The sequence below is a fragment of the Macadamia integrifolia genome, chromosome 1, assembly GCF_013358625.1.
Source record: "Macadamia integrifolia cultivar HAES 741 chromosome 1, SCU_Mint_v3, whole genome shotgun sequence".
In the NCBI taxonomy this organism is placed as follows: Eukaryota; Viridiplantae; Streptophyta; class Magnoliopsida; order Proteales; family Proteaceae; genus Macadamia; species Macadamia integrifolia.
The window spans coordinates 20,010,412-20,035,828 of NC_056557.1; the positions used below are offsets into that span (position 1 = coordinate 20,010,412).

The 25,417-nt window shown below is 35.3% G+C and overlaps 2 protein-coding genes across 3 annotated transcripts; one reads left to right on the top strand and one right to left on the bottom strand.

Moving 5' to 3' along the window:
• Window positions 1–7,687: 7,687 nt before the first annotated feature.
• Window positions 7,688–14,926, top strand: LOC122076632 (homeobox-leucine zipper protein ROC2-like). Of its 2 annotated transcripts, none has more exons than XM_042642157.1 (12): window positions 7,688–7,806; window positions 8,576–8,793; window positions 8,892–9,009; window positions 9,234–9,422; window positions 10,063–10,503; window positions 10,599–10,700; window positions 10,788–10,988; window positions 11,077–11,251; window positions 11,364–11,635; window positions 13,382–13,477; window positions 13,562–13,950; window positions 14,481–14,926. In XM_042642157.1, exons 1-11 carry the CDS (start codon window positions 7,711–7,713, stop codon window positions 13,925–13,927), a joined length of 2,274 nt encoding a protein of 757 aa, XP_042498091.1. In that variant the 5' UTR covers window positions 7,688–7,710; the 3' UTR covers window positions 13,928–13,950; window positions 14,481–14,926. The 2 variants fall into 2 exon arrangements, with proteins under 2 accessions (XP_042498091.1, XP_042498008.1); XM_042642074.1 differs by lacking the exon at window positions 7,688–7,806 and adding an exon at window positions 7,841–7,962.
• A 1,158-nt stretch (window positions 14,927–16,084) lies between these two features.
• On the bottom strand, window positions 16,085–16,699 carry LOC122086508 (replication factor A 51 kDa subunit-like). Its single transcript, XM_042655407.1, has 3 exons — window positions 16,602–16,699; window positions 16,356–16,510; window positions 16,085–16,273 (listed from the first exon to the last, which is right to left on the bottom strand). The coding sequence occupies exons 1-3, from the start codon at window positions 16,680–16,682 to the stop codon at window positions 16,126–16,128; spliced, it is 384 nt and encodes a 127-aa protein (XP_042511341.1). The 5' UTR covers window positions 16,683–16,699; the 3' UTR covers window positions 16,085–16,125.
• Window positions 16,700–25,417: the final 8,718 nt, after the last annotated feature.

A 25,417-nucleotide genomic window follows, 5' to 3' on the forward strand; every position in this document is an offset into this window, starting at 1 on the left:
AATGAATCCAAAGTTCTACGATTGTAATGGCAGAGAGACTTCACCGGGAGAGAGAAACATGGAGGGTTTTAAATTATAAACCTTTCATGTTATATTTCCCCCCACCACCAAACCCTTTTTTTTTTTTGTTCACTTAAGGGGGTAAAATGATTCCATGCATCTCACACCATTTAAAAACCTGTACTTCATCAAATGAAAAGTTTACAATTAGAATATAAAAAACAAATCCTTAAGTGAAAAAAAAAAAAAAAAAAAACACACACACACAAGGCGGTCGCCTTGCCTACCAAGTCGTCCAAGGCGCCAAAGGCGACGCCTTTTGGAAGCCTTGATACCAAAGGCGACCGCCTTTTATACGTAAACAATGGCGTCCCTCGCCCTGTCCCTAAAAAAACGCCTGGACTCCAAGGCGACGCCTTAACAACTATGCCCTATATGCCAATGTGAGCCAGCCTTGAAGAAGAGATGTATAAAAAAATATATAAGATATTGTCTTCACCTTCACTTCCATAGATAAACTTTATTCCAACCTGTAGGGCTGTGAACGGATTATTCCGATATAGGATGTCCTAATAAATAATTAAATAAAGAAAAGATAGAAAATTATAATTTTATGTTTTTCTTAAGGGGGACCAACCTATGTATAGTATTGTATTGTGCCTAATTCATAAACTTCGGAAGTTGGTCCAAACGGCAATGGTGGTGAGCAAAAATTTCACCACGCCAAAATTGGACATTAATTCTATCTATTTGAAGACAATCTTTTTTTTTTTTTTTTTTTTTTTTGGGAACAAAAATGAAAGACATAAGATATGTTTGGATATAACTTAAAGCAAATTTAATTAAAACTGACATACTGCTTATGATAAGAAAGGTATTTTTTAATAGACCAGCTTACTTTGAACTCTATCAATAACTCTAGATAGATGCCTACTCTTAGATTGACTTACTTACAAGTTACAAATATGTTCCTAGAGAAAAAGTAGATTCTAAGTCCAATGACATTAGATTGTTGAGATTAGTTGGAATTTTTTTGCTCACCTTATATGCTATGCCAGTGTGAGCCAGCCTTGAAGGCGAGATATATAACATATAGTCACCAAATATATATATATATATATATATAACATATATATGGTGTTGTCTCCACTTTCATTTTCATGCATGGTCAGAAAACTTCATTCCAAGTTGTTGGGAAAAACTTCATTCCAAGTTGTAGGGCAGTAGATGGATTGATTAATATGGAATAAGTATTTACATTTGTTTAGTTTAATATCAGATCCCCAATATTGGATATCTTAATAAATATATGAAGGGTAAAAAAATATAAATTTTATGTTCATATCAAGGGGGGTGAGGGGGAACCCATACTATATATAGTACTGTGTTGTGCCTAATTTGATTCATTTCATGGAGAATGTTGGGCCTCTTATTGATTAGATTGTGAATCTTTCTTTTGGCCATGGTGTGTATCTTTGTTGTGTTGGGAGTTTAGTCCCACATCAGCTACTAACTAGCCTATCGCCCTCCTTATATACATAGGCATCTCTCCACCTACCAGTTCGAACTAGTAGGATGGAAGCTTTACATGATATTAGACCAGATTTTCACGATGTACTAAAAAAAAAGGAATTGGTTTTACACTTGCAAGTACCTCTACCTGCCCGTTCGAACTTCTGGTAAGAAAAAAAAATTGAGGTGCCTTTCTTCCCATTGATGTTACATTTCTCTCTCTCTCTCTCTCTCTCTCTTATCAAAAACAAAATATCAATATTAATGCTACATTTGGTAATATTTTTGTTCTAGAAACGGCATTTTGTGTCAAAATCATAATTTTTCGTTTATGTGTTGAAAAACCGTTTTTTGCCTAAAAAGTGGTTTTTGGTAAAGCACCAGCGATCCCAATTTGTATAGGCAGGCTCCAGAGCTAGGCCACCGAGGTCTTCTTTTTTTTATAGCTTCCGCCCTCCGCTTCTCCCCCACCCACTAAAGGGTGTCCCCCATTTGGGATCCTTGGGGAAGAGGATAGAGTTGGTCCTTGCGAACAGCTTGATGCACTATCTCTCTTCAAACCTTTAAGCGAAATGTGCCAAAATGAAGGAAAAGACATGGACCAACCCCATCGTCTCCACCCCATAGGAACTACGAGATCACTCGATTCCACCGAGATACGGATGAGGGAGAGATAAGGAATGGAATAGGATTTTTTTTTTTTTTCATGGAAAGGGTTTCTCAGTCTGATTTGACCGATATATGGATGAGGGCGACCATTGGTCAGCAATGTTGAGGGAGAGGAAGGGATCGAGTGAGAGTTTTTCACGAATTCTTCACCACTCCAGTTCTTCAGAGTTTTAAGGAGATAACGAAGGTTTTGGTTCTTCTGAGTTTCAAGGAGATAGAGAAGGTTTTGGTCCTAGGAAAATTATCAGGGACATATGAATTTTTTTCCAAGTGGATCATTTCTCAAATGTTAACCATGTTTTAACATTTCCCCCCATTTTTTTTTTTTTCCCCCAGATCATTTAAACTAGAACATAAAAAAAGATTCCCAAGGCAAATCCACTAGAGTTTGGGCTATCAGTGGCAAATCCACTAGAGTTTGGGCTATCAGTCCAAAATGCAAGGGTGGTGAGCAACAATTTCACCACACCAAAATTGGGCATTAATCCTGTCTAATTGAAGACATGGTGTCTTTTTTTTTTCCTTTTTTCTTTTTCTTTTCTTTTCTTCTTCTTTTTTTTTTTTTTTTTGGAATAAGAAGCAAGTCATAACAACTTCTGTCAATAACTCTAGATAGGTGCATGCTCTTAGATTGGCTTACTAACAAGGATGCCCTAGATAAAAATTAGATTCCTGGTCCAGTGACTTTAGATAATTGAGGTTATCTGGAATTTCGAAGCTCACCCTATATATACTAATGTGAGCCAACTTGAAGGAGAGATATATAAAATTCCTTTTCCAAAACCAGATTCGAAGTCCAATGACTTCATTCCAGGCTGTAAAATGATTAATATGGAATGGATATAGGTGAATCCATACTAAAATCTGTTGTAGTCATCCAAAATCAAATTCGATATAGGATATCCTAATATATATAGAAAGGGCAGAAGAAAAAAAAACAAAAATTTTATGTTTATGTCAGGCGGAAACCCCAACTTTAAGGTACCATATTGCGCCTAATTCGATTTCTTTTTGGGAGATCTTGGATGTTTTTTTAACTAGATTGAGAAGCCTTCTATTTTTGCCTTGTCATTTATCTTGGTTGTGTCAAGAGTTTAGTCCCACATCGGCTACTAACTAACCTATTACCCTTTTTATATACTACAGTCTTCGCAGGTCAAACTTGTGGGATGGAAACTTTACATGGTATGAGGGCGGTTTCCACTTACTTTTGAGATGATGCGTAATTCACACATCTTCTTTTTCGCTTCTTGGGCAACGAAGATGAAGGTACCTTGAACCCCTACACCTTTTGGTCTTTTAGTCCCTAGTTAATGTCCTTTAATTAACTGCGAGTCTGGATCAGCTCCCCCATAATAGATAGTGATTCTATATAATCTTCACTATTTCCACTCGCAACATTTTCTTTTTTCTTCATAATAGAGGCTTCTTTTTTCTAAATTAGATTGATCTTCCAATCATCATATACTTGAAAATTCATATTGTTATTTTGGACTAAATTTTCCTTCACTAGCATAGAAGGAATTCCTTCTCCATTGGTGATGTAAACCCATGATAGGAATTATGCCAGTGCTGAACCCCATCCCATTGGTGATGTGAACCCATGATCAGGAAACACAATTCCCCCTCTCACCCACCCCCGCCCCCAAAAATAAAAGAAAAGAGGAGAAGAGGATCTTTTAACCTGAAATCAACCACAACTAGAACTGATCATTTATGTAATGTACTTTTTAACTTCCCTCACGACTTGGTTCTAATGCATTTTCTTGCCGTATCCAAAAAGACATCTGTACACCATGATATATTTCTATTGTTTTTCTTTCCAACCACTCAGCATAAATAAAAATTGTGTTTTTTTTTTTTTTTTTTTTTTTGGGGGGGGGGGGGGAGAGAGGAATCAACAAATCAATCATGACATTAGATGCTCAGTTATTGACATTAATTGGCTGCACTGTGGGCTGCAATTGGTCAATTCAGCAAGTATCATCCAGCACCTTGATCATTTGTGAGAGTATCACATGATCCAAGTCTGAAACAAGAGGAAAACAGTCATTCATGTCCGTTCAGCAAAATTTGGAAGTTTCACTATTAGCTTTTGCAAATAATGTGCATGCAAAGGATGCATGTTGGATAAGAGAGAAACTTATCAGGATCTAAACTGGAAAATCAGAGACATACCTCTTTCCATTAAAGGGGTGCCTTCATCTACTTGGTAATATATCAGAAAATGAAAAATCATGAAAAGGTGGACCTGCAAAAAGAACAACAAATTCAACTTTGTCCCAACTAAATGGGGTGAATAAAATGCAAAATATCTAAAAAATTGGCAAAATGAGTTTCTGCACAGAACAGACAAGAAATACTTTAATTTCATCCATGAGAATAAGAGATTGAAATGGATAACGCATGCCGAGAGATTGTAGAATTAGGGATGAATGTATTCACAGGAACTTACAAATAGTGACTACATGTGACAAGATGAGGGTAACTTAATGAGACGGATTCATCAGATGCAATGGAGAGAAATGACTGAACTGCCAGGAGTGATGTGGGGCAAGTCAAGGGATCCATAAAGGCAAAGGAACAGTGAAATGAGAAAATACAAGGACCTGTATGGAATTTAAAGAAAGGATGATGCTAGATGGAGTGCAATAGCAGAACAGGACGAAACCAATCATAATCAGTAGGACAAGGCCTCATTTCAGTAAAGGCTGTTGATAAAATGGACTTCGTTCTGTCATGATAAAATGCAGCATAAGTGACAGCACATAAAATGAGGCTGTAATCATTTGTCACCAGTTTCTCAGTTCAGCCCTTTGTTTTTATCTGTATTTGGTTTTATGTCCAAGACATACCGAAATTTTCAGTCAGATCAACCTGGTCAATCTTTAAAAACATCATCACAGAATAATCCGTCCAAACCTCTTGAAAACATCACCAGCATGGAATCCTTTAAAAATTGGAGTAGGCGCATGTTACTAGAGATACAGATGCATTCTGACACCTTTGACGTGGTTCAAAGATTGCATCTGCTCTATCCTTTATCGGGAAAAAGGGTTCACAGACGCCTCTTGAAGGAACTCATTCCCATAAGCCCTCTACCCTCTACTTTTTTCCACATGGACAAGACAAATTGGAATTTTGACCATTGGATAGATTGGCAACTCTATGAATAGAACGTGTCAAATTTGTGGACCTATCTCTATCAAATGACCAACATGTATGGGGCTTCACTCTTGTGTTCTTAAAGTTCCCTATTGTTCAAATAATTCCACAAAGAACTTGACTTTTTAGTCTTTTACAAACAATTTTGAAACCAATTTAACAGCATGAGAAGAAATCACACCGGTCTGCAATTGAACAGATATAATTATGTGAAAAAATGTCCACTAAATTAGGGCACTCTCCAAGCTTCCATGTGTGGGAAAGTGTTTATCACTTGGATTTTTCTTAAAGAGGTATATCACATGTAGGAATTATTCAAATTAGAATCCATGAACAACACAGTAAGATGACCACAGGTCCACAAGGATGGATTTCATATAATGGACTATCTTCACAAACAAAAAAACCGGGGACAAAATCCCCTAGAATACAGATAATCTAGGATTAACAGCCCTGCTATCCTGAACTAGGATTTGTTGAAACACCAAAGAAGGTATAAATATGTTGAACACCAGTCAATTAAAATTGGGATTATGAGAGATGTTTCAATGGAGGCGTCAAAGAAAATGAGGCTAGGAGTTTTCAGAATTTGATGAAACTTGAAAGAAATTGAACAGTAGTATTTCTAGGGTGCAGTTGGGACAAGTTTGATTTCTCCTGTAATTTAGATAGTGCAACCGGGTCCTTTTGGTGAAGATCTTAAGTCCTTGAATTGGTAATACAAAGAACAGGGGTTTCTAAGGTTCATTTTTGGTTAAAACTTAAGGAGACTGATGATTGAACAAAAACAGAGATTGCATTAAGAAAATGTTAGCTGTATGTTTTATTTTACTCCTCTTTTCTTCACAAATAACAATTTTACTAAGCAAAAATGAAAGGCTAAACAATCACAAAATACAAGAAGAAGATAGCCAGCACAACAGAGATCATAAAAATTGGATTTCATTGAATTGAAGATATAATGTGCTCCTAACCCTACATGTAAAACTCTATTGATATCAACTCCTACTAATACATTGAAACCCCACTTGTATTTGAACACCATAAACAGATCAATTCCCACAACAAGAATAAACCCTTCTGGTTATCCGGCTAGAAAAGTATGAGGAGAAACCCAAACTAACCCCATAGGCTGGAATTATGATAATTATGCATTTGACAATTAACCGGCCAGCGCTTGGGGCATTAGACTGAGAGGACCAGGAACAAGATCAACTTACTCTGGATTTTTTTATCCAAGTTGGTGTATGTCGGACTCATTGGATCTTGATCAGACTCAGATCTGGATCCCAGGCAGCTTATGTATGTAATAAATATATGAAAGGAAGAAAAAATTGGATTTGGGTGTGAATAAGCAGGCAAAACCCAATCCCATACATATGTGGAACCCACAAGGGTTTTGGGTTGGGTATGCACCCACAAATGTCAATATGAGTTGGATCAGGATGCAAACCCAAGTATCCTGTGGAAATTCAATCCAGGTTCACATTCAAATGGAATAGAACTGAAAATAGTTATGATTAAAGTTGATCTACCTACTTGTGATAAGGGAGGAATTTTTCAAAAAGCCAAATTACTTTCAACTCTATCAATTCTAGATAGATATGTATTCTTAGATTTGCTTACTAACAAGGAGACACCTTGATGAACTAGATTCCAAGTCCATTGATTATAGACAGATGTGGTTTGGAATTTTAAATCTCACCCTATATGCTATGCCAGTATGAGCCAGCCTTAAAGTTGAGATGTATAAAAATAAATAAGATGTTGTCTTCGTCTTCATTTCCATAGATAAACTCCATTCCAAGCCGTAGGGCTGTAAACGGATTGATTGACATGGAATGAATAAAAGTGAATCAATAAATATATATATATATATATACACACGTTTAGTTACTCCATCATCATTCCGATATAGGATATCTTAATGAATAATTAAATATAGGATGGATAGAAAATTATAATTTTATGTTTTTCTTAAGGTAGACCCAACCTATGTATAGTATTCTATTGTGCCTAATTCATAAATTTTGGAAGTTGATCCAAACGGCGACGGTGGTGAGCAATGATTTCATCACGCCAAAATTGGCATTAATTCTATCTATTTGAAGACAATCTTTTTTCTTTTTTTTTAACAAAAGGGCATAAGATATTTATGGGCATAAATTAAATGAAATTTAATTAAAATTGGCATACCTGCTTGTGATATGAAAGGTATTTTCCAATAGGGCAGCTTACTTTGAACTCTATCAATAATTCTAAATAGATGCCTACTCTTAAATTGATTTACTTACAAAAATGCTTGTAGATAAAAACTAGATTCCAAGTCCAATGCTTTCATACTTACTAGTGCGGTATTGGAATATGCCTGCCGGGATGATGGTTTCAGCGAGACACGTGCCACCACCGGTTATGGGTAACAATGGATTTGGGTCTTCATCGGGCCTTTCGCTTGCTCAGGTCAGCTCTATATATTCTCTCCTCCTTTCCATCTTTTCTTCATCTCCTACTCTCATGCCTTCAATTCTTCTCCCTTGTTTTCTTTCCTTCTTCATCACTGTTCTTCTTCTTCTATGTTTTCCTTTCTCTGAGACTTTGACTATTAACTTTTTTCTGGTAAGCAGAGACAGTAAGATTGCTATGTGGGTTGTGAACTTCATCATCATTTCTTCTTTATTTGTTTTCTTTCTTCTAGGTTTTCTTCATCTTAGTAGTTCTCAACCCACCCACCCCCCCCCTCTCTTCTCCCCCGTTTTGGTATTTGCTTTGTTGTTCTAATTTTTTTGTTTTTTGGGAGCAGCTTTGTTGATCTAATTACTTCCTAAGAGTTTATTTACCAAAATTAAGAGCTTTTGGGTATAAGTGATGGGTTTAAGCTGTTTCAATCGATATCCTTCTCGATATTCGAGAAACGCGTAATGGGTTAGAGAGAGAGAGTCTAGTCTATTTCATGGGTTAGAGAGAGAGAGACTTTGGTCTACTTCTTTTCAGTTTTCCATACTGCATGGGTCCTCGTCTTTTTTTATTTTTTAATTTTTTTTTATGAAGACCACTTCTTCTTGGTTACCCAAAGAAAAAAATGGGGAAAAAAAATCATCTTTCTTAATCTCTTATGTTTCACCTCTCACTTAGTTTTTTAGCAGATTTTTTTTTTCAAGTATAGTAGTGTGTGTATAAGTTGTATTAGCTTGGTGGAATCTTAAAGATCTGAATGGATATGTTGTTCCAGCCAAACCTTACGGAGGGTCAGCAACAGCTTCCTCTGGAGATGACCCATAACACATCGGAAAGCGAAATGGCAAAGATGATCAGGGACGAGGAATTTGAAAGCAAATCCGGCAGCGAGAACCTCGAAGGTGCCTCCGGCGATGATCAAGACCCTTCCAATCGCCCTCGCAAGAAGCGTTACCACCGCCATACTCAACACCAAATCCAAGAAATGGAAACGTAGATATTATTCTCTTCATCATCTCCTCCATATCTGCAACTATGCATAAATAGTTCTTTTAATAATATATGTTTCTTTAATTTCCTTTCCTTCACAGCTTTTTTAAAGAGTGTCCTCATCCTGATGACAAGCAAAGGAAGGAGTTAAGCCGTGAATTAGGGTTAGAACCTTTGCAGGTCAAGTTTTGGTTCCAAAACAAGAGAACCCAAATGAAGGTAAACTTGATAACAGCTTCAGCATAGACTACTGCACTACTACAGGCGTTGTCTACGTTCTCTTACTATCAATCTCTCTCTCTCTCTCTTTCTCTCTCTCGCTCCTAAGAAAGACTGAAGTGAAGGAAGCAACGGTTATAATATATATTAGGCAACACTCCTTAGATTCAGTTTTTTGCTAATTTTGACTGATAATGGACTTCTCTTTCTCCTTCTCTTGACAGACTCAGCATGAGCGCCATGAGAACACACAGCTGAGAAACGAGAACGAGAAGCTTAGGGCTGAGAACATGAGGTACAAAGAAGCCCTCAGCAATGCTTCATGCCCTAACTGTGGAGGCCCAACTGCCATCGGCGAGATGTCTTTTGATGAGCATCATCTGAGGATTGAGAATGCTCGACTGAGAGAAGAGGTTTCTTACTGGACCTTTTTATATGTGAATGGGCAACGTTCCTTCGGTCCCAGATTCATGTAGAAACAGTCTTATAGTTGGAGCATTCCTGTTTCCTTTCTTCATGTAACTCCCACCCCCCATCACCCACCCCCACCCCTCAGGGATCTCACCTTGTTTGCTTTGGCCCTCTTCCTATCCTTTATTCATGTAACTCCCCCCTAGAGGCCTAGACTTGTTTGGTTTGGCCCTCTTTCCTTCCCCCCACCCCCTTCCCCCCACTCTCCCTGTTGGGTGTATTTTTTGCATTTTATTAAATAAAGTTTCCATTCACCTAAAAAAGAAAAAATGAAGAATGAAAAATAATAAATAACTGGAGAAAACTTCACAAGAAAACAACTGCATATCCCTAAAGATGAATGAAGGATGAAGATCAAAATTCAAAATCACTAGGCAACAGAGCCAAATGCATGAAGATCAAGATTCAAAATCACTTGGCAACACAGCAAACTGCATGAAGATCAAAATAACTAATCCACTGCTTGATCAATGGGAGCATTGTGTCGCATATATACAATACTTTGCTTATGTAAATCAATTTTGTCTTTGAGAATATGAAAGTTGAAACCTGGAATTCAATTTCAGTCTTGTGTTGCTGCAGATTGATAGGATTTCTGGTATTGCTGCTAAATATGTGGGTGGCAAGTCGGCTATGGTTCCCTTCCCACCTCTCAACCCTCAAGGCAACCGTCCCCTTGACTTAGGTGTTGGGAACTATGGAGTGCACAATGCAGGAGGGGAGATATTCGGAGCAGGTGATCTTCTTAGATCAATATCTGCACCGACTGAAGCTGATAAGCCGATGATCATCGAGCTTGCTGTTGCAGCAATGGAGGAACTTATTAGAATGGCCCAACTTGGTGAACCCTTGTGGATTCCTGGCATTGATGGTGCTACTGAGATTCTGAGTGAAGAGGAATATATAAGAAACTTCCCTAGAGGAATTGGCCCAAAACCCTTTGGGTTGAAATCTGAAGCCTCTAGGGAAACTGCTGTTGTAATCATGAATCATATTAACCTTGTTGAGATCCTCATGGATGTGGTATGTGCATCTGCTTAAGGGTATTATTAGTTATTATCATCATTCATCATCACATAATTATTGAAAAAGTGTCTCTTTTTCTTTTTGATAATCAGAATCAGTGGGTGAGTGTTTTCTCTGGCATTGTTTCAAGAGGCATGACACTAGAAGTTCTATCTACTGGTGTAGCTGGAAACTACAATGGAGCTCTCCAAGTGGTATTGTGATTGGTTCCTTAATATTTTCAGTTATGCATTATTGACATTGGCATCTTAGAACAATACTTAAAAATGTGTTTTCTTCAGATGACTGCAGAATTCCAAGTCCCCTCCCCGCTTGTTCCAACGCGTGAGAGTTACTTCGTAAGGTATTGCAAACAACACGCCGATGGAACTTGGGCAGTGGTTGATGTATCTTTGGATAATTTACGGCCTAACCCAGGAACAAGATGTCGAAGAAGGCCATCGGGTTGTTTAATCCAAGAAATGCCAAATGGGTACTCAAAGGTAATTACTTGGTATGATTTCAGTTCCCTTATGCAATTGCAGAAGTATTTTAGTAAACTAATTGGTGTGATTATGAAACTTTTTCTAGGTCATCTGGGTTGAACATGTAGAAGTGGATGATAGAGCAGTACACAACATATACAGAGCCCTAGTTAATTCAGGACTTGCATTTGGCGCAAAGCGCTGGGTTGCTACTTTAGATCGACAATGTGAACGTCTGGCTAGTGCAATGGCCAGTAATATTCCTTCTGGAGATGTTGGTGGTATAACAAATACATTTCCTTCTTTTGCAAAGCTGAAACTGTATAAAGATCTGTGGTTTTGAATCCTCATTTAATCACATTCAATCACTGTTGTTGTTATCTTACTTGACAGTAATAACAAGTCAAGAAGGAAGAAAGAGCATGTTGAAGCTGGCTGAGAGAATGGTGATAAGCTTTTGTGCTGGTGTTAGTGCTTCAACTGCTCACACATGGACTACATTATCTGGGAGTGTCGCCGAAGATGTAAGAGTCATGACCAGAAAAAGCATAGATGATCCAGGCAGGCCTCCCGGGATTGTGCTAAGCGCCGCCACTTCCTTCTGGCTTCCTGTCCCACCAAATAGAGTTTTTCATTTCCTCCGTGATGAGAATTCTCGAAGTGAGGTATACAAAGATTCTACATTAGCTTCCTTTTCTGATTCTAAATCATTCATTCAAAATATTTAGATCATTTAGCACTGGTGCAATTAGTTTGTTTTGGAGCTATTTGGATTATGTTCCGACCTTTTTGGCATCCCTGGTAACTAAACACGTGGAACTATAAGAACATATTCCCACATTCTATCAGGAAAAAAGTAGGATATTAAAGAGAATATTTGGAGATCTTGCAAGAGAAAGTGTCCCCTTTATCACCCAGATTAATTAAACATTAAAACGGAATAAATAGAGAACAACTAGATGCAAAATACATTTACTTGGGTCACATAAATCACATAATCAATGTTAATAAGTAAGAATTTTGAAATAAATGTATCCAAAAAGTTGAAAAATAAAAAGATCTGAGGTCTCTCATTCATGCAAAAACTTAACATGTATAACATTAGGAATGAGGATATGCATGACTATTTGGTTGTTAATAACTGCGGCTATAAAGCACCTTTGGCGGCGGTCCTCAACAACTGCCACCGTAGATCTCCATCCAAAGTTCTGGATTTGAGCACTTTTCTTTTAGTTAAACTTGTGGGATCTCACTGGGTAAAGAAAGAATTAAGAGAGATTATCATCTTGTAAAGAAAAATTTTTCATTTTGTAGTGTGTGAAAATTTAATTCAGTAATATGTAGGAAAAAGTAGATGCATATATATTTGGAGTGGCATAAATGATATACTTAGGATTGAGACCAAATAAACATATTTGAGATCCTATGGTAACTTAGGGAGCTTATGTTATTTTATTTACTTATTGAAAGAGGGGGGTGGGGGGTGGGGGGTGGGGGGAGGGAAAGAAAATATTTGGAAGATTTTTATCTTTTGAAAGTAAATGATCATCCTTCATTGGGAATATAAAAAAAACTAGTAATTAAAAATGTTCTCTGCCACACTGAGGAAAGTCATCAAGAAAAAGTAGAGTTGGATATCTTTGATCTTGCAAAAGAAATTTTTTTGTTTACTCTGTAACTAGCTAGAATATGTAGATTGGTAACTTGGTTACTAAGCTTGCATAAGCAATATAACTAGTAGGCACTCAAAATTCATGCTTTTATGGCAACTTATGAACCTCATCTAATATTTACCACTTGTATCTAATCAGGGTATATTTATTTATTGGCCATATGTAAGCATGTATTCTAGATGTCCAAGTAAGAATAGTTTTTTTTTCCTTTTATGTTTTTGACCTATCCAAATTTCACTGATGTTCACATCTAATCTGTCATGGACAAGCATTCAAGCACATAAAAGCACAGAAAGAGTAACCATGACATCCTGTGTGTGTGTGTAGTGTTGTGTTCTATGCTATCTTGTTCATGGACATGCATTCAAGCACAAGCTCATAGAGAACCATGAGAATCCACATTGCCTACAACATGGAGATTAGGGCAGACTTAAATGTTATATGCAATCTTGTTCATGGGCATGCATTCAAGCACATAAAAGCACATAAGCAGTAACATTGACAACCTACATTGCCTCTTACATATATAGATGGAACATAAAAATCTAGAGATACATGCTTTTGTCCATTAGTTTGAGACTTCTCTTTGACATTGCTTTGATCAAAGTGATAGATACTAATTTCCAGTGGATTCTTTAATTAATGAATAATAATTTTGGAAAAATTTCCCTTCCCAAACTTCATTCTCTATGAACACTGGATTCTCATTTGCTTTCCTGTAATTTCTTGTAATCACAGTGGGATATCCTCTCAAATGGCGGTGTAGTTCAAGAAATGGCGCACATTGCAAATGGTCGTGATCATGGGAACTGTGTCTCTCTACTGCGTGTGAATGTAAGATAAATATGTCTCTATTCTCACATATGCATCTAAGCATTTGGGTCATTAATCTCATTTTGTGGCGTTATTTTTTTTAAGAGTGCAAATTCAAGCCAAAGCAATATGCTGATATTACAAGAGAGCTGCATCGACTCAACAGGTTCTTATGTAATCTATGCTCCTGTTGACATTGTTGCCATGAATGTGGTGTTAAATGGTGGAGATCCAGATTATGTTGCCCTTCTGCCATCAGGGTTTGCTATACTACCTGATGGGCCAACAATTCATGGAGGAATAGTAGATGAGGTTGGGTCTGGTGGATCTCTTCTCACAGTTGCCTTTCAGATTTTGGTGGATTCAGTTCCAAGTGCAAAACTCTCTCTTGGATCTGTGGCTACTGTTAATAGTCTTATTGCTTGCACCGTTGATCGAATTAAAGCTGCAGTTTCATGCGAGAATGCATGAACTGGAAAGGCTGGCATGTACAGGTGGGTCGAGGTTGGAAAATTAGAGCTATTATGAATGTTTTGTTTGATGTTATCTCACTAATTCTATAAGATCTTTTATTAGGTTTAGAAGTTCATACTCAGATCATGAGATGTAGTCTAAACCCTATAGAAAGTTCCATCTGAGAAATGGTCTATAATATATATGGACCATCTCTTACTTGGCCCAAAAAAGAGTTTTTGGTTAGGGTTTTCCAATGTTTTTATTTGACCCTTCTGAGTTAGGTTTAGTAGTTGGAGGTACTGATAATATCTTAATGTCTGAGGATTGTGTCTTGAAGAGAACAAATGTATATGGTTTTGGATTTTAAACATTTAAGGTGGTTTTCCCCACATTAAATTGAAAGGTCAGAACGGTTACAACTTATTAGGGTTTGAGTTCAAGGCCTCGTGGAAAATGTTCTTGAAAGAATACATTGAAGTCTATGCATTAAAATGTGTTTGTAGTATAAATTGATATGGTTTTGAGTAGTGATTCTCATCTTTTATTGTTTATATTGTTGTTGTTGCAGCTGTGATGAAGAAAGGGGTGAACAAAGAAAGAAGGAAAGAGGGGTGGGTGTAGATTTCTGGGTATTAAAAGATGGGAGTCAAGAACGCACCTCGTATGATCCTTGCAAGGGCAGTTGGTTCGGGTATTGACTTCCTCCAACGATAAACAAGGACAGAGAAAACTAATCCACCTTGTCTTCTTCTTCTTCTTCTTCTTCTTCTTCTTCTTCTTCTTCTTCTTCTTCTTCTTTCATGGTTAAGGTTTGGATTAGGGTTTAGGGTTAGGGTAAGGGCAAGGATAAGGGCTTGTGTTAGGGTTTTTCCACAGTCGATGGATTCTTCATCTGTCTCTTCTCGACCTTTCTCCTTTTCCCACTGTTGCTGTGTGTGGACTTTGATGAAATGGTTTGTGGGTGGAAGTTCTCACCTGCTTACAATTTTAAGTAAAAGAAGTTTTATTTCTTCATTTCTCAAGAGCTCTTTAAAGTAAGTAAATAGGTAATCTTGGTTTCCAAATTAAATTTTATTGAAAAAGATGCTAATTCAACTATCTTGATTCATGCAATGGATATTGTTTACTGTACTCTTTATCATCCATCACTAGGCGCAATCTATTCAATAGTTCAATGTTTCCAGCCCATTGACTTCATTCCAAGCTATAGGGATGTAAAAAGATCTGATTAACATGGAACGGATATAGGTGATTCCATGTTCACAATTTCACATTTGGAATATCAAATCCTATGAGATATCCTAATAAATATAGACAAGGTATAAAAAATACAAATTTTATGTTTATGTTTGGTGGTCAACCCAACAAATTATACCATGGTTACCAAAAAAAAGAAACCAATAGTACCATATTGTGCCTAATTTGATTCCTTTTGAAAGATCTGACATTTTATTGATGAGATTGAGAAGCCTTCTTTCTGGTCGTATCTTGGTTGTGTTGGAGTTTAGTCCCACATCGGCTTAGAATATGGGCCTCTCTCTACCTACCAATTGGAACTGATGGGCTGAAAACTTTACATGGTGCTTGAGGAAGTTTCCACGATTTACTAAAAAAAAATAAATAAATAAAGGAGAGACTAGATTTCCACACTATTTTTTTTTTTGGTAATTTTCACTTGCACATTTGTTCCGTCCTAGATATATATATATATACTAGTAAATACATACGTGCAAATGCACGTGTAGCGAAATATTTTTCCTAAAGTGTGTGGCATAACATTGATAATTAGTATGTGTATTTATGTGGATGAGAGAAATATAGAATTAAATTGAAATTTAATATCTAGCTAAGCATTTAAACCTTTTTATTTATAACATAAAATTTTAAAAGCATCTTAAATCTGGGATCCAAATATGAACAAAAGATAATGATTGTTTAAGGATAATGAGTAAATAACATTGCTCAATATTTCTCTATTTTTATTTTTTTTATTTTTTTGTCTTCGTACTCTTCGACATCTATGATCCTTTTTGTATCGACATTTCTTTCTTTAATGGTATCCGCAACAATTTGTCTTGTTATTCGACTTCCATCATTTCTTGCATCCATTTTGAAGTAGAAACAATATTGTTTGGATAGACATGAATGTATAATCTATGAGTACTGCAACACATAAAAAAAGAAGAGTTATAGGATTTACTATATTTTTGCATTTAACATATTTTGTATGTGTATTTTTTTACCTTTTCTGGTGATCTTGCATATTCACTTGCTGAACATCCTGTAATTGTTTCAAGATTCTCAAAGATTGTAACAATTATTGTATCAGTTGAATCTGTCACCTTGAATCTTCCCATATACCTATCAATAAATAATAGTAATTAGTTTATATTTTTCTAAATAAAATTTGATGTTTATTAAGTAAATGGTCTAAGCTTCTTACTTTTGTGTATATTTTGTATCATCAGTGTTACATTTGTCACATCTTGCACTATCTCCCTTTAATTGTACCTTTTTGTTACATGCTTTGCAAGCATTGTACCATGGTATCTCATTTTCCAAATTTATGATTCTTCCTTCAATTGAATAATATTTATTCTGCAAATTTGTAGAGATTAGATGTGTACAAATTATATTGAAATTATATATTTTTTTAATTTAAATAAATTAAAGAATTATATTCACTTACCAGGATAGTTTTGTATTGCCTTTCCGTTAAATCTTTCATTACAACATGTTCATATTTTTTGAATTTCTCTTCTTTTGACATGTTGAGTATTTTTTTCTCTTGTCTATCTTTTGATTTGAACCTACAAAATAATATAAATACGTTAAATATATAAAATAATTAAACAATATGTATAATTATTTGATTAATTCTAATATTTACCATTGCTTTAAATCTTCTGCTTCTGGAATCGTTGGATTTATTTCAATTGATGTAAATCCTGTTGTACCAAGTGAGCCACCTATCAATTACAGAATGTAGTTAGATTATTGAAATCATTCGTTAATTTTTATAATTAGGATTATATGTACATTACCTTGGTACTCTACTTGAGAAACTGCTGAAAAAGCAATTATAGGATTTTGTGATACAATGTCCAGCAATTTGCTCCCTTCATTTGTTGCATAATTTTCCCATAATGTCAGCAATATCGGAGTACACCTATTAATCATTACAATTGAGTAATATAATTAGTAAATATGTTAGATATTACTATACAATGATTAACATTGTGAAAAACTTACTCTTTGTCCATTATTTTTATTTCTCTTTTATTTTTTTTGACATTAAATCTTGTTGTTATGGTGAATGCATTTTGAACTTGTACAAGTATTCCAATAACATCTGCATTAAATCAATAAGAAGAATTGATGTTAAATTTTTTTATTAATAGATAATTATCAATAACAACTTATATTTTATAAAAAATAATCTAAATACATACCTAATAATTCATTCCTTTTGCATGTGTCAGCATCCCATTTCAATTCATTGAGCTTAGTAAAATTATACTTTGATTTTTCTACATCTAAGCAATCTTCAACTTCTTCAATTTTTGAATTGGCATTGAGAGTTAGTTCATGTTCTTTGTTGACATTTTTAAAATTTGGATTCACTTTTTTTACGATTGCATCAGAAATAAAATAAGTTTTTCCAGCATTCAATGTATCACATAAGTTATCAACAACATCATTGAAAAATATTGCTTGTATTTTTGTTCCCTGCAAAAATATAGAACAATGAATATTAAATTGAAATTATAAGTATAAATAATTAAAAAAGAATTAGAAGTATACATTAATTAAATAATTATTTGAAAGTACCTCATCATCCAATAAAGTTATTTTTTGAAACTTTCCAGGTCCTTTTGCATTTTTGTATTCCTTGATTTCACTTTTGTTCAGTACCAAAACCTTTATTTTCCAATCATTTTCGTATGACGTTAATTGATTTATATGGATAATATTTGTCATCCTTCCCGTATAAAATGATTGATTAGTTGAATACACAATGTTCATTATGGATAGTGGAATCAATGATATTAGAAAGCATAGAATTCATAATTTATAACATTATAGAAACTGAATATAATGCTATCAATATTCTACCAAAAATCAACTAAATCAATGCATAGAATCATAAGAACTAACACTGGTGATATGATAAAAAGTATACGATAAATGCACAGAATCATAAGATCCATTGGACCTTGTGCGGGTGAACCAAGAGCTTGAGAACAGTGGGACTCACCCATTGCCTCTCTGGCATCTTGTTTTATTTTTTATTACGTGAATGGTTTAAACAATGTAATCGTACAATTTAATTTTGCATTTCCAACTACATTCCCTAATGTCATCGACAATGGTGGTTCCTTGTGGACAATGTCCTAAACTTCGTCCGTATTAGGTTCGGAATTTTTCCTTGCTTTGTAAAATTTGAAACTATTTTGTTCATTAATATAATTTGCATTACAGTAACTGTTCTTCCCTTCTCTTTTCTGGTACTTAGATGAATGCCTCCACTGCTTCAGTGCTTCAGTTTTGTGGGATTAGAAGGCAACGGAGGCAATTATTAAGTGAAAGATTTTTACCTCACCTAAACATTTTTATTCAGACATTTAAAATATTCACGGTTTGGAGTGTATATGCAAGAGTTGCTTTAGTGGGTTCATAGTGAATTTTATGTCTTCAAGCCTACCAAGGGGATGTCACCAATCCTTGTTCTAACACCACTATTCGTTCTTAAGAAATCAGAAGATGGACAAGAGAAAAAGATGGATCAAGAGTTGAAGGAGAGGAGAAAGTCGTTTTCTTTCCTTCTCTCACCTGCGGTTAGTCTAAACCTAAAGCACTATGGATCAAGTATGTATCATTATTACCATGTAATTCCATCTATCTTCCATCACATCCTCAATCCACCGCATTTAGTCTAAAAGACAACAACTTGGCGTAATACAATGGTTGGAATTTCAGATATGAAGAATTCAACAGTAAATAGGAGTTCTAAATACAGAACTTCTGAATCAGAACATGGTGAAGAAACTTAAGTAATAACTTATAAAGCTTAATTCAAAAAAGGTCCCAAAATTATTGAAGGTCTTATTAATATAAAGGAATAAGTCCAGAAAATTCAGCAAATTCCAATGGTGAAATTGGGAGAGCTTTAGATTTGCTATTTGAACAAGGAATCTCAATTGAAGTCAATCGATGGCAAATAGGTTACCATGCTTAAGGAGAAAGGTCTGCTAGCCTTGTTTGTTATCCATTTAATTCACAAACAGTTGCCTTAATCTGAAACAAGCAGATGTGATTTCATCCATCCATCACCCAATAAAAGAGAATAAAGAACTATACCGATCAAAATGAAATTCACAAAATACCAAATCCATGAAGAATATACCAAACAAAGCACGCAATGCCAAGATGAAATGGTAAACAATCAAAACATGCCAAATTTCAGAAAGAACATGTAACACACAAGAAAAAAATAAAATAAAATAAAAATCTAAGCTGCCTTTTTTGTCTTTATGAAGTTTTAAGGAATGAAACAAAGATTATACCTTGAATGATAATTGAGAATGGCAAGCCATTGGAAAAAGGTAAAATCAAATCAAAAGTAGGAATTTTGGGTGCAGTGGATGACTATTAAAGAACAGATAGAGGTATATGGTGAAATTGAAAATCTTTTTTTTTTTTTGTCAATATTCAAAACCCAAGAAGCAAGAAGTCGAGATGGAAGAAGGGAACTTACCAACGAACCAACAATGGAGCCGATATGAGAACCGTAGTGAAGAGGAGCAGAACCGTCCCTGTAAGCGTGTGTTGCTAATTGAGCGTCCTCACTTTAGCGTTTCGGTCACTCTTTTATACCCTTCTTCTCCACGTTATGCCTTTTAACTTTGTTACCAAAATTGATATGAATCCTACTGCCCTACTGCAATTATAACACAACCCACTCTTTATTTCTGTCTTTTAACAATTTTAGAACTTGGCTCTTTAGACGACACAAGAGAGAGAGATGAGCCACCCTCCTAACCACGGCTCTCCTATCTCAACATGTACAAAGTGGTTGTAATCTTTCCGAAATCATCATTGAAGGATGTAATTGGGCCTTTTGGAAAGAGAAGGAGTTTGAGAAAAAGGAGGGTAGAGAAAAATCATTGGAATATAAAAAATAGAAGGGTACCGATAATATTTAATTTATAAAAGAATATAAAATAAAACAAAGGGGGAGAGATCTTGCGTGGGAGAGTTTGGGAGAGAGAAGGAAATCAACTCTCTCTTTGACCTAATTATTGGAAAGAGAAGGAGTTTGAGAGAAAGAAGGAGAGTAGAGAAAAATTGGGAGAGTTTGGGAGAGAGAAGGAAATCAACTCTCTCTTTGACTCTAATTATTGAAAAGAGAAGGAGTTTGAGAGAAAGAAGGAGAGTAGAGAAAAATTATTGGAATATAAAAAATAAAACGGTACTAATAATATTTAATTTATAAAAGAATATGAAATAAAACAAAGGGGTAAAGTAGTCGAGTGAAAGATTTGCCACAAAAATAGAAGGGTACCAATAATATTTAATTTATAAAAGAATATAAAATAAAACAAAGGGGGAGAGATCTTGCGTGGGAGAGTTTGGGAGAGAGAAGGAAATCAACTCTCTCTTTGACTCTAATTATTGGAAAGAGAAGGAGTTTGAGAGAAAGAAGGAGAGTAGAGAAAAATTATTGGAATAGAAGGGTACCAATAATATTTAATTTATAAAAGAATATAAAATAAAACAAAGGGGGAGAGATCTTGCGTGGAAGAGTTTGGGAGAGAGAAGGAAGTCAACTCTCTCTTTGACTCTAATTATTGGAAAGAGAAGGAGTTTGAGAGAAAGAAGGAGAGTAGAGAAAAATTATTGGAATATAAAAAATATAAAATTATACCAATAATAAATTATTGGAATATAAAAAATATAAGGAATATAAAAAATAGAAGGAAACAAAGGGGTAAAGTAGTCCAATGAAAGATTTGCCACTTCGTGCTTTTATATAATATAATATAATATATATATATATATAGTATGATATATATATATATATATTGTTTTTGACAGCAAATAGTATATATAGATTTTTAAGGGTGTCAGCCAGTATAATATTTGATTTGGTTTCCCACATACCAAGAATAGATACAGAAACTGCAATCAAATACAGTTTAGGTACAATATTTTTGTGATTTTTGCTCATAGTCAATAAAGTCAATGATACGACCCAAAATTAAAGCGGTTTCATTATCACACTCCCACCTCCTTTTTACAAAGTCAAAATTACTCAATAAAAGTGAAGAGAAACTCAGCCTGTAATTTTCAGCCGGATTGAGACTGACCGGGAAAAGTCGAAGAAATAATTAAAGCGGATTTATTAAACGTTTTGTCCTCAAGCTCGCCTCGACTAACATTTGCTCGCTCCTTATGCAAGGGTGCTAATCGACGGATGCCGATCAAGCCTGACTCAGTCTACCGTGTTTAAAGCTCGTTTATAATCCACTTAGAGATCTTTTAGATCCTGTTTACCCAGCCCAATGCATTTAGAGTCTGTTTAGAAATAAATGTGTATCATTAGCCCATTTAAGACCCTTTTATCCTGATTATTAGTACCCCAATTAAAGATCGAATAATCATTTATGAGCAACCATTTATAAATGAGACCATGCCTAACTTATTGAAACCGACCAAAACCGTTCTAGCACATTGACACCAGTACTGGAAATTGATAAGGATACAAATTGTATTTCTTGATATGGTTTTGAGTAGTTGTTCTCAATTGTTATTGTTTTATGTATATTGTTGTTGTTGCAGCTAATGAAGAAAAGGATGAACTGGGAAAGGACGGAGGGGTGGGTGTAGATTTCTGGGGTGTTAAAAGATGGGAGTCAAGAACGCACCTTGTATGATCCTTGCCTCGTGATGTTTGTCAGGAAAGAGGGCTCAGAAAAAAATTTCAGTTTCACACCTCGTTGCAAGGGCAGTTGGCAGTTCAGGTATTGAATTCCTCCCACAACAAAGAAAGGAGAGGGAAAACTAATCCATCTTGTCTTCTTCTTCTTTCATGGTTAAGGTCAGGATTCTGTTTTGGGTTAGGGTTTATCATGAGGGTTGGATTCTTCATCTGGCTCTTCTCCTCCACCTTTCTCTTCTTCTCCCTGTTGTTGTGTGTGGATTTTGATTAAATGGTTTGTGGGTGGGTGGGTGGGTGGGTGGGTGGGAGATCTCACCTGCTTACAATTTAAGTAAAAAAAAAAAGTTATTTTTTCTTCATTTCTCAAGAGCCCTTACAAGTAAATTTCTAATCATGATTTTCAAATTGAAGTTTATTGAAAAAGATGCCAATCCAACTATCTTGATGCATGCTTAGTTTTTTTTTCAGAGGTTCAATGACTTCATTCCAAGCTGTAGGGCTGTAAATGGATTGATTAATAAAGAATGGATATTGGTGAATCCATATTCATATACGTTTAATTATTCTAGTATCAGATCTGATATGGGTAATTATACTGATAAATATAGAAAGGGGTAGAAAAATACAAATTTTATGTTTATGTTAGGTGGACAACCGAACCTATATATGGTACAATATTGTGCCTAATTCGATTCCTTTTTGAGAGAACTTGGATGCCTTATTGATTAGATTGAGAAGCCTTGTTTTTTATGTGTACATATCTTGGTTATGTTAGGAGTTTGGTCTCAAATTGGCTACTATTGGCCTACCGTCCCCATTAGACACATGGGAGTCTCTCCTCCTTATATTTAGAATTGATGGGGAGGGTAAAAAAATATAAAATTTAAGCTTATGTCAATGGGGGTCAAGGGGAACCCAACCTATATATGGTACTACTATGTTCTGCCTAATATGATTCCTTTCATGGAGATGTTGGATCTCTTATTGATTGGGTTGAGAATTAATTTTTTTTTTTTTTGCCCATGGTGTGTATTTTTGTTGTGTCAGAGTTTAATCCCACATCGGCTACTAATTAGCCTACCTGCCCCCTTATATACATTGGCGTCTCTCCACCTATCAGTTCGAATTAGTGGGATGGAAGCTTTACATGGTGTTAGAGTAAGTTTCCACAACTTATCAAAAAAAAAAAAAAGTTTCCACAGTCTACAGTACCTAATCTACACCTACGAGTACCTCCTCTTGCCGGTTCGAACTTTTGGTGAAAAAAGAAAATGTTTCACATTGATGTTCAAATTTTTTTTTTTATCGGAATACATTAAGATTAAAAAAAAAAAATTGTTATTGCTTTGAAACTTTCACAGATTCAAACATTTTAATTACATACTTAATATCTAGAAGATAAGTAAAGATTCCCATGGCCACTACACCATGCTCTGGTTTAGCAAATCCACTAGACATTGTCCAAATGGCAATGGTAGTAATTATCAATAGTTTCACCATGCCAAAATTGGGCATTGATTTTATCTAGTTGAATCTTTTTTTTTTAAAACAAGAAGCAAGACATAAGATATGTAGGGATACGACATAAATCCGAATTACTTTGATCTCTATCAATAACTCTAGATTGATGCATACTCTTAGATTTGCTTATTAATAAGGAGACACCTAGAAGAACTAGATCCCAAGTCCGATGACTTCAAATAGATGAGGTTTAGAAGTTTGAAGCTCACCCTATATGCTATGCTAATGTGAACCAGCCTTGAAGGTGAGATTTATAAAAATATATAGGGTGTTATCTTCACCTTCATTTCCACAGATAAACTTTATTCCAAGTTGTAGGGTGTAAATGAATTGATTAATATGGAATGGATAAAAGTGAATCAATATCCATATCCGTTTAGTTATTTCACTGTCAGATCCGATAAAGGGGTTAGTACAAAAATATATGCTGATATCTAAGTCCCTTTAACAGGTAATGGGAAGATTATCAGCCTGGGGAGATTTAAATGTTGTTTCTGATTTAATTGATCAGAATTATGCATGGTGGAAGTCTAATCTAATCATTAACTCCTTTTCTTCTGCAGAAGCTTTGACCATTCTTGCAATTCCTTTAAGTTGTTCCTCTAAACCAGATTCATGGTTTTGGAGAGCTGTTGTTTCTAGTATTTTCTCAGTAAAGTCAGCTTATTTCTTAGACTTTCATTTGCACCAGAATAATTCAGCTGTAGGTTCTGGATCTTCCCAATCCCATATCTGGAAGCACCTTTGGAAGCTTAAAATACCCCCGAAATACATCTATTTTTATGGAAGTGTTGTACTAATTTTATAACTGTTAATGAATGTCTACTTAGGCATCACATTTTCCCCAACCCCCATTGTCCTTTATACTCTAAAACAAAGGACATAGTACTTACTAATTGCCTTTTCTTTTGTGAGTTTGCTACTGATTGCTGAAAAGCATCTCCTTATAGGCTAAACACTAGCATTTTGGGGGGTTCTAGCATGTTGGATCTTCTTCATCAGTTTCTTAATTTACCTAGGCAATTCCTATCCCTGAAGATGCTATCCTATAGTGGGTACAAAACTCTCCTCTTGCACATTTTGAAGACCAGGAACAAGTATGTGTTTAACCATATTAATCCCTCTGTCATGCATGTGATTCAGGGTTTCTTTCACTCCTCTGAGGAAGGAGGTCTTTGATTGAGTAGGAATCAGTATGCTAATCAATCTGTTCCTCTTGCCCCTTGTTCTTTGTTTCCTTGTTCAGCTTCTAATTGTTATAATGTGTTCTTAGATGGTATTTGGTCTTCTAATAGTAAGTGTGGTAGCAAGGGAGTTTACATTCAGGATATGGGAAAGAAATTTGTTATTGCAAAGTGTAAGAATGGTCGAAGTTTTTCAGCATCTTCAGTGGAAGCTGTAGCAATAAGGGATGGAGTTCTTTTGCTCGTAGTCTCTGCTTACAAAGGATCCAATGTTGTTTTGACTTGCTGGGGCATGTTTCTAGTTTAAATGATTCAGCGGTAACTCTGGTCTGGGCTTCTGGTATCATAGTTTCTAATATTTTGCTTCTTTGTAGTAATTTTGAATTTGTTCAGTTCTGTTATGTCTCTCATCTTGTAACCTTGAATGCTTCTCTAGTTCATTTGTCCAAAGTTTGATGGTGTGACATTTCTGATTTTCTTGTACAACTTACTCTGTTAAAGAGCAGGAAAGACTTCTTTAGATTTTTTTAAATAATATGTTTGGTGGAGGCTTTTCCACACTTTCCTGATATATATATATACATATATATAAAAGATCCGATATAGGATATCATAATAAATAATTAAATATAAAAAGGATAGAAAATTACAAATTTCATGTTTTTGTTGGGGGGACCCAACCTATGTATAGTACTTATTTTTTTTGTGCCAAAGATAAGCAAATGAATATTATTATTAAAAAAATATGGGGAAAACAAAGAACTATTGTCTCTCTAGTCCATCTTCGGCATGGCCATCATCAGAGGTAACAAGATAACCCAAAGAAAATTAGATAAATCTATATATGGGTCTTTTAAT

What these genes read in the sequence shown, in the direction of transcription:
- LOC122086508 (XM_042655407.1), bottom strand. Translation starts at nt 16,682, where the DNA reads ATGTCAAAAGAAGAGAAATTCAAAAAATATGAACATGTTGTAATGAAA. An exon ending in GGCAATACAAAACTATCCTG is followed by an intron (nt 16,511 to 16,601) that starts GTAAGTGAATAT and finishes ACAAATTTGCAG; the next exon opens with AATAAATATTATTCAATTGA. An exon ending in GATACAAAATATACACAAAA is followed by an intron (nt 16,274 to 16,355) that starts GTAAGAAGCTTA and finishes ATTTATTGATAG; the next exon opens with GTATATGGGAAGATTCAAGG.
- LOC122076632 (XM_042642074.1), top strand. Translation starts at nt 7,861, where the DNA reads ATGCCTTCAATTCTTCTCCCTTGTTTTCTTTCCTTCTTCATCACTGTT. An exon ending in ATGCTCGACTGAGAGAAGAG is followed by an intron (nt 9,423 to 10,062) that starts GTTTCTTACTGG and finishes GTGTTGCTGCAG; the next exon opens with ATTGATAGGATTTCTGGTAT. An exon ending in ACAATGGAGCTCTCCAAGTG is followed by an intron (nt 10,701 to 10,787) that starts GTATTGTGATTG and finishes TGTTTTCTTCAG; the next exon opens with ATGACTGCAGAATTCCAAGT.